This window comes from Herpailurus yagouaroundi, unplaced genomic scaffold (genome assembly GCF_014898765.1).
Source record: "Herpailurus yagouaroundi ecotype Mexico unplaced genomic scaffold, PumYag 244, whole genome shotgun sequence".
Classification (NCBI taxonomy): domain Eukaryota; kingdom Metazoa; phylum Chordata; class Mammalia; order Carnivora; family Felidae; genus Herpailurus; species Herpailurus yagouaroundi.
In genome coordinates, this window is record NW_024412461.1 from 1 (window position 1) to 12,230 (window position 12,230).

The following is a 12,230-nucleotide window of genomic DNA, read 5'->3' on the forward strand; positions in this document are numbered from 1 at the left end:
TATGATCTCAGTCCTTTTATATATTCTGTTTTGTGACCCAGTATGTGATCTATTTTGGAGAATGTCCAAGTGGTCCATCTGGTCCAATGTGTCCTTCAGAGCCATTGTTTCCTTATTGATTTTCTGCCTAGATGCTATGGCGTTGCTGTAAGTGGAGTACTAAAGTCCCCTTCAAACATGGTATTATTATCTATACATTTATTTCTGTTTGTAATTAAATGATTTATATATTTGGATGCTCTCACATTGGGGACATAGATTTTTACAACTGTTATCTCTTCTTGATGAATAGACCCCTTAATTATGATAAAATGCTATTTTTCATCTCCTATTACAGTCTTTCTTTTAAAATCTGGTTTGTCTGGTATAAGTATGGCTACTCCGGCTTTCTTTTGCTATCCAGTACCATGACACAAGGTTTTCCATCTCCTCACTTTCAATCTGCAGTTGTCCTCAGGACTAGAGTCTCTTGTAGGCAGCGTGTAAATGGATCTTTTTTTTTTTTAACCCATGGTGAAACCCTATGTCTTTTCATTGGAGTATTTAGTCCATTTACATCAGAGTGATTGTTGAAAGATACGAATTCAGTGTCATTGTGTTACCTGTAGGCTTCGTGCTTCTGGTGATGTCTCTGGTCCTTTGTAGTCTTTGCCGCTTTCCACTCACAGAGTCACCCTTAGAATCTCCTGCAGGGCTGGTTTAGTGGTCATGAACTCCTTTAGTTATTTTTTGTCTGGGAAAGCCTTTATCTCTCCTTCAATTATGACAGCCTTGCCAGATAATTGATTCTTAGCTGCATATTTTTCCCATGCAGCACATTTAATGTTTCCTACCCTCCCTCCTGGCCTGCCAAGTTTCAGTGGATAGGTCTGTTACGGCCCTTACATGTCTACCCTGGCTCTCATTTCTTCCTGGAATTTCTTTTCAGGAGAATTCTTCCATCTTATCATTTTGGCCTGGTTTCTGTCCTTATGTGTTTTAATAGTTTGTTATATGTCCTGCACCTGTGAGAACTACTATATTTGAAAGGGGTTATACACTGTCCAGGGCCTTGCACTTCAGGAATTGTATTTGGAGTGTGTTGCATGCACTCCTTTGTTGTGTATTTGGTTGCTGTAACCCACCAAACAGTCTTCTATAATGCTCCTCCTTACTTGCAGTGGTCGATGGTTTAGACCCTCCACCAGGGGTGCTTTGATTTTTCATTGAAGTATCCCTAGAAAGATGAGAGGGCAGGGGACCTAATCCCATACAAAGAAAAAAAAATGAAAGTTCTGAAAAAAGGACCAAGCAGAGAATCAAAGAAGCTATAAGGCTTAATCCAGAGAGAAAGAAAGGAAAAGAAAGAAGAAGGAGATATAGAAAAACTGTAAAAGATAAAGTAAAAATGCTTGACTAAACAGACAAACAAAGCAGAAACATAGAGAAAAGACAAAATATATATATTTATAAGAATTGACCAAAAATCAAATCAGAAACTAAGAGCCTGATTCCAAAGGAAAAAAAAGAAGATGGTTGAAAGAAATGATGAGAAAAGACAAGAGATGGAAAGAAAAGGAAAGACAAAAAGAAAAGAAACAAGGGCAACAGACTAACATACACAACTGCAGGACAGTTGTCTGTTGGTGTCTGGGACCTACGGCTGTGCTGGTCCGGAGAAGAGGTCATCTGTTTCACTCAGTGTCAGTTCTGCTCCAGTAGATGAGCAGTTTCCGGGCACACAGGGGTGGGGCTACACGTAAGCAGATCACGACTGTGCTGGGGTCTTTTTCCCTGAAGCCCCACCATGTTGGTGATGGGGAAGAAAATGATGACACCCCAATCTCAACTACACTGTTCAGGCAGGCCTCACACAGTAGCGCAGGAAGGTGGCTTGTCTTGCTCCACAGTTCTCCCACACTTCTAGGTGCTCAGCTGGGATTCAAAACCCGATATAGTAATGGATCCTGCACCAGAGGCACTTGGTTCTGGGGTAGTGCCATTCTGCACTGCTAATGTGGCTGACGACTGCAGGGTCTTTTGTCTTTGAGGGTGCAATATATCCCACAGTATTCGACGGAGGGGACTGTTCTCTCCTAGTGTGCCCCTGAGATTGCCACTGCTCTCCTCCTCCCCAGGCACATGCACATGACAGTGGCTTTGGTCCAGAGAATGGCACGCACTTTTGAAAACTCTGGTCTTCAGCTCCTTTGGCTGTTTTCAAAGTAGAGACAGGCACTCTCCATATTTCTTATTCCCCAGTCCACGATCTGGAGGTTTTTCTCTTGTCCTAACTTGCGTTACGGCAATCCACAGCTTCTCTTTCTCTCCCTTTTTTGTCTCTACGGATCCCTGCCTTCCACGCCCATGCTGTTTTATCTCCCCCAGTTTGCATACAAGCACCTCTGTCCCACCAAGCTGTCTCCCTCCACCTGTGCAGATTTTTCTGTCACTCCGCAGATAGATTTCCAAGTGTTCTGACCCCAATACAGCTGTGTTTCCGGGATGAGGGAAATCCTCGAATCCTTACTTCTCCACCATCTTAACTCCTAATTGATATCATTTGAAACACTAGAATAACCAGTGCTGTTCTGAAATCAGACCCCCAGGGTTCAAATCTCTCCTTTACAATTTTACAGGTAATTTAACTGAGTACTTTAAGACTCAATTCTTGCAAATCCAAAGAGTGAAGCTTGCCCAAGATTGTTAAATGACACACATCTTGATGTCTCATGATGAAATTCATCCAAGGAAAAAGAGAAAATAATCTAAATCTTCAAAAAGTCATGGGGGGAACAAACGTCACGGTTACTCAAAAGGAAAAAAACTAAATGAGCTTTTTAGTCTCAACCTTGGAAGCTTCAAAAATGAGGAGGGAAAAATCTATCCATGAGAGATATGGGCTGTAGGCCAAAAATCTGTATCTAGAGAAGGTATCATATACAAATTTTTGTTAAAGAAAAACATCAGTATATACAAGGATTCAAAGGGTATGATCCACATAACAAGTCAGCTTAAACTACTAGAAACTTTCTCTAATCAAACAAGAAGAGCATGGATCAGTGTACTTAAAAAAGATGAAGATGAGGGGCGCCTAGGTGGCTCAGTCGGTTAAGCGTCCGACTTCGGCTCAGGTCACGATCTCACAGTCCGTGGGTTCGAGCCCCGCGTCAGGCTCTGGGCTGATGGCTCGGAGCCTGGAGCCTGCTTCCGATTCTGTGTCTCCCTCTCTCTCTGCCCCTCCCCAGCTCATGCTCTGTCTCTCTCTGTCCCAAAAATAAATAAAAGTTAAAAAAAAAAGATGAAGATGATAATTAATACTTGGTATGCATGTGTGTGTATGTGTGTGTGTTTTGGAACTTGGGTTCATGTGTTGTACAAGGTAATAGAGTAATTTTATGGGTAATTTTATGGGAAAAACCCAATACTGGTCTGGTATTAAAGTCCTAAATTATCTCTATGTCATCAAATGAAAAGGGGAAACTTTTCTGGAAAATATTATACATAAATGTGTTGTAACAACATAACACTTAAACATATGTCAAAAATATTCCATATATAAGAATATCTCAGTAAAATGCAATTATATTATACCTCAATTAAAATATGACATTTTGGTGTTTAAAAAGAATTGAACTATGGTTGCATTAAATGTTCACTTTTATTCAAAAATATATATATTGGGGACATAAATGACATATTGTCTAAACACTTGATATATATGATATATATCATTATAGTATGACATACTGTGTATGATAGTTTTAAACACTTCATCTATATGACAAGTGTCATATATATTGTGAAATATATATGACATCTTTAACACACCTCATATATATGATATATGTCATACATATTACGACATATGTATGACATAATTTAAAACCATTCCTTCTCCAATTAAAATTAGAATTAACAATATGGTGCCTGGGTGGCTTAGTTGTTAAGCATCTGACTTCGGCTCAGGTCATTATCTCACAGTTGGTGAGTTCGAGTTCCACATCAGGTGAGCTCGTTGCCCCACTTTGGGTGAGCCAGTGCCCTGCTTCAGGTAAAACCACGAGCACCAGGTGAGCCCAGCTTCTCTCTCTCTTTCTCTCTCTCTCTCTTTTACTCTCTCTGCTCTTCACTCACTTGCGCCACCTCTCTTTCTAAACCAAAATTTAAAAAAATAATATTCAAATGTTTTCCACAATCTTAAGTATTTGGATATTGAAAAATAGTCCTTGTTTATTTCTCTGATTAAATGAAGAAGAGAACTGTCCTCAATGATTGGTTTGAGGGGTTAAGAAGAATGTAATTTTTCTGTATAATGTGATGAATGGAAAATTTTTGTGTTTCTCTATATGTCTTACATTATTTTCAGTAAACAGAAAAATAAATTAATGAATGTTAATCTAAAAAAAATCTATCTTCCTACATTGAGTTGGTCTGAGAAGAAAAGATAGGGCTCTGATTTCTGATGAGGACAGAAAAGAAAATAAAAAGTTGGATGACTTGAGAAATAAAATCAATACCTTCATCTCTCAACCAAGTTCCTCATTTAATCAACCATGCTGAGGATACACATACTCAAGGAGAATCCTTTAAAAAGATCTATCAAGTTTTATTCCTCTATGTTCATACAATTTATATCTCTTAAGTCCCACAAGATACAATGTTAACTTGATTAGCAATGACTTCATCACATATTCCAGTAATCCATATTTCCAACACTTCTTGTCCTAGAAAACCTGATGCAATGAGTGAAATTATGCTAATAAGAGGGTAAATTTACCAATGAAGCAATTAATTTCTAATATGATTTTTTTCTTGAGATAAAAGATTATTTATACTGTTGTTTGTTTTTGTTTTTTTATTGCAAGAGAAACGTTGTGATTTTCCAGAAATAAAACATGGACTACTACACAATGAATATAACTATAGACGAGACTTTCCAGTATCTGTAGGAAAAAAATATTACTATTCCTGTGACCACAATTTCGTGACAGATAAAAAACAGAACGGGGGATATATTCATTGCACACAAGAAGGATGGTCACCAGCAGTACCGTGCCGCAGTAAGTCAACCTTGTTATGATTGTGTATGCGTAAATATTTCAAAGAGTGGTGTGGGAAGACACATAAGTGAGTACAGTTAAGCCTAATATGACAAAAAGAAGGCCAAGGGATGAGTTTTATGAGCAAAACGACCAATGTAAGTTTTTCCTTCTATGAGGAGCTCTTCATAAAAATCACCTTAGAACTAAAAATAGAGGCTTACGAAAGTACCTATGTCATTTCCAAATATCTTCATTATAAAAACTGAAGATAAATAATTTAAATACTGATTTTCTTCTTTTGAAACGTTTGGAAGTAGCTTTAGTTTGTCTTAAGTTATAGGTTATTTTTGGATACTTAGGCATGAAAATTTAAATTTTGGACAAATAATTTTTAATTTGCTATTATCATTGAATCTAGGGTTTGACAAATTTGGTTTGCTATTTTTATGATTATTAGGACAATGTATTTTTAATTATTTGATAAATGGAGAATATCCATATCCAGCAAAAATATATTTCCAAGGTGACTCTGTAAGTGTTAACTGCTATGATGGCTACAGTCTTCAAAATGAGCAGACTGTAATGACCTGTACAGAAGATGACTGGGTGCCTGCTCCCGAATGCCTTCCTCCTGGTAAGTACATGGTCACTAGTCAGAAAACAGTAAAAGAACTACAAAGAAGGAACGTGTAAAGTAGGGTGACACCAGCAAGAGAACGAGGGGGATGTGGCAGAGAAGGAGGAAACTAGGCTTGCCTCATCCCATGAGGATAACTATCAAATCATCCTAAATCAACCTGAAGACTGTCAGAACAAATTGTGCAACCAATCATAGAGAACAGTCCACATCAGAGAAGTAAGATGTACAGAGATTCAGTTTTCCCTCCCAAACTGAGGAGAAATGGACTGTACCACTGAGGTAGGAAAGGAGTAGTGGTCACAGAGAAGGGTGAGAGACAGTCTGACACACAGAGGAGCCAACAGGTAAAACGAATCCCCAAACCAACTGGCTTGGAAAGTGAAAGGGGCCAAATGTTGTGAGTTCCTGCAACCAGTGGGGCTTAAAGCCTAGGGTTTTAAATGTCAGTGTACTAAGTTCTGAGAGAGTTCAAAGGGCATTGGGGCTGTTCTTGGAGAAAAGGCAAGCAAAGAGCCTGTGGACATACAGCATGGAAAGAGCAATCTGAAGAGCACTTGGAGCACACAGTGGGGAGATTATTTGCTCACCTGGGAGCATGTTGCAGAAAGGCAGCATTCACAGAGACCCACAGGAGCTGACAGGTGCCATTTCCCTCCCCTACCCATTAGCATAAACACAGGGTCAACTGTGGGAATCTGTACAGGGCCCACACTTGCTATCTACCTTCTTACACCAAGCTCCACTTGCCCATGCTCCAATGGAACCATCCTTCCTAGTTACACTTGCCTCAGACCCAGAGCAGGTAGCCCCCAACCCCAAAACACCAGACCAAATCCCTGCCCACACCTCATCTCCCAACCTGGGGATTTTGGAAGCCTTGATTCCAGCAGCAGTGGTGAGAAGTCTCATGTCACAAGCAGACCAGAGTGCACCAAGTTAAAACTCCCCACATTCAAGCCAGAGACCAACCACTGCCAACAAAGAGGCAAAGAGAGCCTCTATAGATGAGGGGCATGAAGCACAAAGCGATCAGGACACAAGAGCAGTGTGAACACAGCACATATTGGAGACACTCCCTGAAGTGCCAGGCCCTGGGGAACAGGGGTCACAACACCTCAGGGCACGACAGAACCTCTTTTTCATAAGGCCATTACCCCAAAAATGGGAGAGGTAGCTGAATTTCCTACACGCAGAAGCGGGCACAGAAACTTAAATGAGAAAACGGAAGAATTTGTCCCAAGTGTAAGAGCAGTACAAGGCCAATGCCGGAGCTCTAAGTGAAACAGATATAAGTAACATGCTTAATAGAGAATTTAACATAATAACTATAATGATACTCACTGGACTTGAGAAAAATTCGAAGATATGAGTAAGACCCTAATACAGAGATAAGGAATTACATAGCAGAGAGAAAGGATTCAATAAACAAAATTAGAAACACACTTGATGGAATGAACAGCATAGTGGAAGAAGAAGAGGCATTAATTAATGACTTAGAAGACATAGTAATGAAAAGTAATCAAGCTGAACAGAAGGGAGAAAAAAGAATTATGCAAAGGAGGATCGATTTAGGGAAGTCGGTGATGCCATCAAACATAACCACATTCTTATTGGAGGTGTCCCAGAAGAAGAAGAAAGGAAAAAGGGACCAGAAAATTTATTTGAAGAATAGCAGAAAAGTTCCCTATTCTGGAAGAGGAAACAGATATCCAGATACACGAGGAGGCACAAAGAATCCCCAACAAAATCAACAAAAGCAAACCCACACCAAGATATATGGTAACTAAACTGGCAGAACATAACAATATAGAAAACATTGTAAAAACAGCAAGAGAAAAAAAAAGACAGTCACATACAAGGAAAAACCCATAAGGCAACTAAGGCACTTTTCAGCACAAACTTTCCAGGCCAGAAGGAAGTGGCATGATATAGTCAAAGTGATGAATGGGAAACATACTCTATCCAGTCAAGAATACTCTACCCAGCAAAGCCATTATTCAAAATAGAAGGAGAGATAAAGAGTTTCCCAGGCAAATAAAAACCAATGCAGGTCAAGACCATTAAATCAGCCTTGCAAGAAATATTAAAGGCGAATCTGAGTAGAAAGGAGAGACCAAAAGTGTCAATATAAAGGTAGGAGACACAAAAGCAGTAAAAATGAATATTTCTGTAAAACAAATTTCTGTCAAGGAACTCACAAAATAAACGGATGTAAAATATGACACCATATGCCTGAGGAAGAGAGAAGTAAAGTTTGGGTTCAAAGTTAAATGACCACCAACTTAATACAGACTGCTATATGCAACACATGTTATATACAAACCTAATGATGACCATAAAGCAAAACCACAATAAATATGCAAGGAATAAAGATAAAGGTATCCAATATATCATTAAAAAATCATCTAACCATGAAAGAAAGACAAGAAATGATCAGAGAAAATCTTCAGGAACAACCATAAATCAGGCAATAAAATAGCAATAAATGCATATCTATAAAAAAAATGCTTTGAATGTAAATATACTATATGCTCCAATGAAAAGACACAGGGTGACAGAATGAATAAAACAAGACCCATCTCTTTCCTGCCTACAAAAAAACCCCTCATTTTAGAGCAAAACACACCTGCAGATTGAAAGTGAAGGGACGTAGAATATATTGTGCAAATGGATGTCAAAAGAAAGCAGGAGTACCAATAATTATATTGGACAAAGTAGACTTTGAAACAAAGCATGTAATAAGAGACAAAGAAGGACACTATATAATAATAAAGGGGACAATCCAACAAGAAGAGGTAACGATTGTGAATATTTATGTACCCAACATGTGAGCTCCTCAATACATGAATGTTAATAACAAATAGCAAAGAATGACTCAATCATAATAAACAATAGCAAAGAATGACTCAATCATAATAAACAATAGTAGGGGATTTTAACACACCAATTACATTAATGGACAAGATCGTCTAAACCAAAAATCAACAAGGAAACAATGCCTTTAGACACATTGGAACAGATATATTTAACAGATATATTGAGAACATTCCATCTTAAAACAGCCAAATATACATGCTTTTCAAGTGTACATGGAACATTCTGCAGAATAAAACACATATTAGGCCACAAAACAAGTGTCAACAAATTGAAAAAGATCTAAATCACACCATGCAACACATCTGAACACAATGCAATGAAACTAGGAGTCAGCCACAAGAAAAAATGTGAAGATCACAAATAGATGGAAGTTAAATAACATGCTAACAATGAATGGGTCAACCAGAAAATAAAAGAAAAAAACCAAAAAGGTACATGGAAACTAGTGAAAATGAAAACACAACTGTTCAAAACCTGTGGGATGCAGCAAAACCGATTCTAAGAGGGACGTTTATAGCAATACACATCTACTGAAGAAGCAAGAAAAAAATCTAATAAACAACCTAACCTGATGACTAAGGAAGTTAGAAAAACAGCAAACAAAAACCCAAAAAGCAGAAGGAAGGAAATAAAAACGATTAGAGCATGTATCCAGTTTGAGCAATTCCCTGGCTGTCATTTCTTCCTGGAATTTCTTTTCAGGAGAATTTCGTTTCATCATTTTGGCCTGGTTTCTGTATTTTATGTGTTTTAGTAGTTTGTTTTATGTCCTGCACCTTGAGAACTACTATATTAAAAAGGAGTCCTACACTGTCCAGGGCCTGGGACTTCAGGAAGTGTTTTTGGAGTGTGTTGCATGCACTGTGTTGTTGTTGCGTATTTGACTGCGCTATCCCACTAGCCAGGTCTTCCTTACTCTTGGTGGTGGATTGTTTAGACACCATCTTAGACATTCCACCATTTAGACATTCCACCAGGTGCTTTTATTTGTTCATTGAAGCAACTGTGGAAAGAAGGAAAAAGACCGGGACCTGATCCCGTACAAAGAGAAAAATGGAAGAGGCAAAAAAAAGACCAAGCAGAGAATCAAAGAAACTATAGGGCTTAATCCAGAAAGAGAGAAAGGCAAATAAAGAAGAAGGAGATATAAAAAAGGTGTAAAAGAATAGAATTAAAATGCCTGATTACACAGACAAACGAAGCAGAGAAAAACAAGATATATAGAAATATACAGAGAGAGAGAGAGAGAGAGAGAGAGAGAGATGAATTGACCAAAAATCAGGGACGCCTGGGTGGTTCAGTCGGTTGAGCGTCCAATGTCAACTCAGGTCATGATCTCATGGTTTGTGAGTTCGAGCCCCACATCGGGCTCTGTGCTGATAGCTCAGAGCCTGGAGCCTGCTTCAGATTCTGCGTCTCCCTCTCCCTCTGCCCCTCCCCTGCTCATGTTCGGTCTCTCTCACTCTCAAAAAGAAACATTAAAAAAATTTCTTTTAATCAAATCAGAGAATATGAGCTTGATTCCAAAGGGGAAAAAAAAAAGGTTAGAAAGAAAAACAAAGAAAAGCAAAGAAAACAAAGGGCAACAAAGTAGCGTACAAAACCACAGGACAGTAGTCTGTTGATACCTGGGACCATCTCTGCTGGTCTGGAGGAGAGGTTGTCTGGTTCATCCAGTGTGAGTCCTGCTCCAGTAGATAAGCAGTTGCCAGGCACAGCGGGGTAGGGTTTCCTGTCACCAGGCCCTGCCTCCATTAGGAGCCACTGTCCTGTTCCTTGTAGACCCACCACGTTGGCAATGGGGAGAAAAATGGCGATACCCCAGTCTCTCCTCCCTGGACTGTGTTTTTCAAACCTTGCTGTTCAGGGACGCCTGGGTGGCTCAGTCGGTTGAGCGTCCTACTTCGGCTCAGGTCATGATCTTGCAGTCCGTGAGTTCGAGCCCCACGTAGGGCTCTGTGCTGACAGCTCAGAGCCTGGAGCCTGTTTCAGATTCTGTGTCTCCATCTCTCTCTGAACCTCCCCCATTCATGCTCGCTCTCTTTCTGTCTCAAAAATCAATCAAGGTTAAAAAAATTAAAAAAACAAACAAAAAACAAAACCCAAACCTCGCTGTTCAGGCACCCCTCACAGAGTAGCACAGGCAGGTAGTTTGCTCTGCTCCACAGTTCTCCTGTGCCTCCTAGGTGCTAGGCTGAGATTCAAAATCCCATGTCTTCAAGCATCATGTACAACATGGACCCAATTCTGGGATAGTGCCACTCCACCCTGCAGATATGGCTGGTGCCTGCCGGGTCTTTAGTCCTTAGGGGAACAATATACATTTTTCCCACAGTACTCAAAGGAGGGGACTGTTCTTTCCCAGTGCACCCCTGATATCTCTACCCGCCCTGGGGCTGACTCCTCTCCCCCCACCCCCCCCGAGGCGTGTGCACACAGCAGTGTCTCTGGTCCAGAGAATGCCACACACTTTTGAAAACTCTTATCTTCAGCTCCTAAGGCTATTTGCAAAGCAGAGACTGACATTTTCCGTATTTCTTGTTCCCCAGTTTGTGGTCTGGAAAAGGTCTTTCTCGTCCTAACACAATGCCACAATCCACAGCTTCTATTTCTCTCCCTTTTGTCTGTCCACAGAAGGGGATCCCTCCCCTCTGTACTCATGCCGTTTTATCTCTCCCAATTCACATACACGCATGTCTGTCACACCAAGCTGTCTCCCTCCACGTGTGCAGATTTTTCTGTCACTCTGCAGATAGACTTCCTGGGTGTTCCAAGTGTTCTAACCCCAAAACAGCTGTGTTTGAAGGACAAGTGAAGTCTTGGTCCCCCTACTTCTCCACCATCTTAACTCCTAACTGATATCATTTGAAAACCCATAATAGGTGGATAACCAGATTTGTTCTAAAATCAGACCACCAGGGTTCAAATCTCTCCTTTACAATTTTACACCAATGTATTTGAGTTCTTTAAGACTCTATTCTTGCAAATCCAAACACTGAAGTTTGCGCAAGGTAGAATGATTGTTAAATGACACTCATCTGGAATGTATCATGATGAAATTGATCATACAAGGATAAAGAGAAGTTAATCTAAATTGTCAGAGTAGTGGAGAAAAATACCTAGAAGGTTACTGAAATGGAATAAGACTAAATGAACACTTGATCTCAATATTGGAAGCTTCAAAAATGTGGTGGAAAAAAATTTATCAATGAGAGCTATAAACTGGAGGCCAAGAACCTATATCTAGAGAAGGTATCATATACAAATCTTTACTAAAGAAAAACATCAGTATATTCACGTATTCAAGGTGTATAATCTACATAAGTCTGCTGAAACTACTGGAAACTTTAATCAAACAAGAAAGAAAGTGTTATCAGTGTACTTTAGAAGGATGAAGATGAGGGGCACCTCGGTGGCTCAGTCAGATAAGCGTCTGACTTCAGCTCAGGTCACGGTTTCTGGGTTTGAGCCCCACATCTGTGGGGCTATCTGTGCTGACAGCTCAGAGACTGGAGCCTGCTTCAGGCTCCCTCTCTCTCTGCCCCTCCCCTGCTCATTCTCTGTCTCTCTCTCTCTCTCTCTCTCAAAATAAATAAATAAACCTTGAAAAAAAAAGGAAGATGAAGATGATAATGAATACTTGGGGTGTGTGTGTGTGTGTGTGTGTGTGTGTGTGTGTGTGTGTGTGT

The 12,230-nt window shown here is 39.9% G+C and overlaps 1 protein-coding gene across 2 annotated transcripts in view; it reads left to right on the top strand.

Moving 5' to 3' along the window:
* Nucleotides 1-4,799: 4,799 nt before the first annotated feature.
* Nucleotides 4,800-12,230, top strand: part of LOC121019861 (complement factor H-related protein 3-like) — a 9,840-nt gene continuing 2,409 nt past the window's right edge. The window contains exons 1-2 of one of the 2 annotated variants that reach the window (XM_040459640.1): nucleotides 4,800-5,042; nucleotides 5,482-5,658. In XM_040459640.1, the coding sequence (XP_040315574.1) occupies nucleotides 5,607-5,658 (52 nt within the window). In that variant the 5' untranslated portion in view covers nucleotides 4,800-5,042; nucleotides 5,482-5,606. The remainder of the gene's footprint in view (nucleotides 5,043-5,481; nucleotides 5,659-12,230) is intronic. The other variant, XM_040459639.1, reaches the window with a different exon arrangement.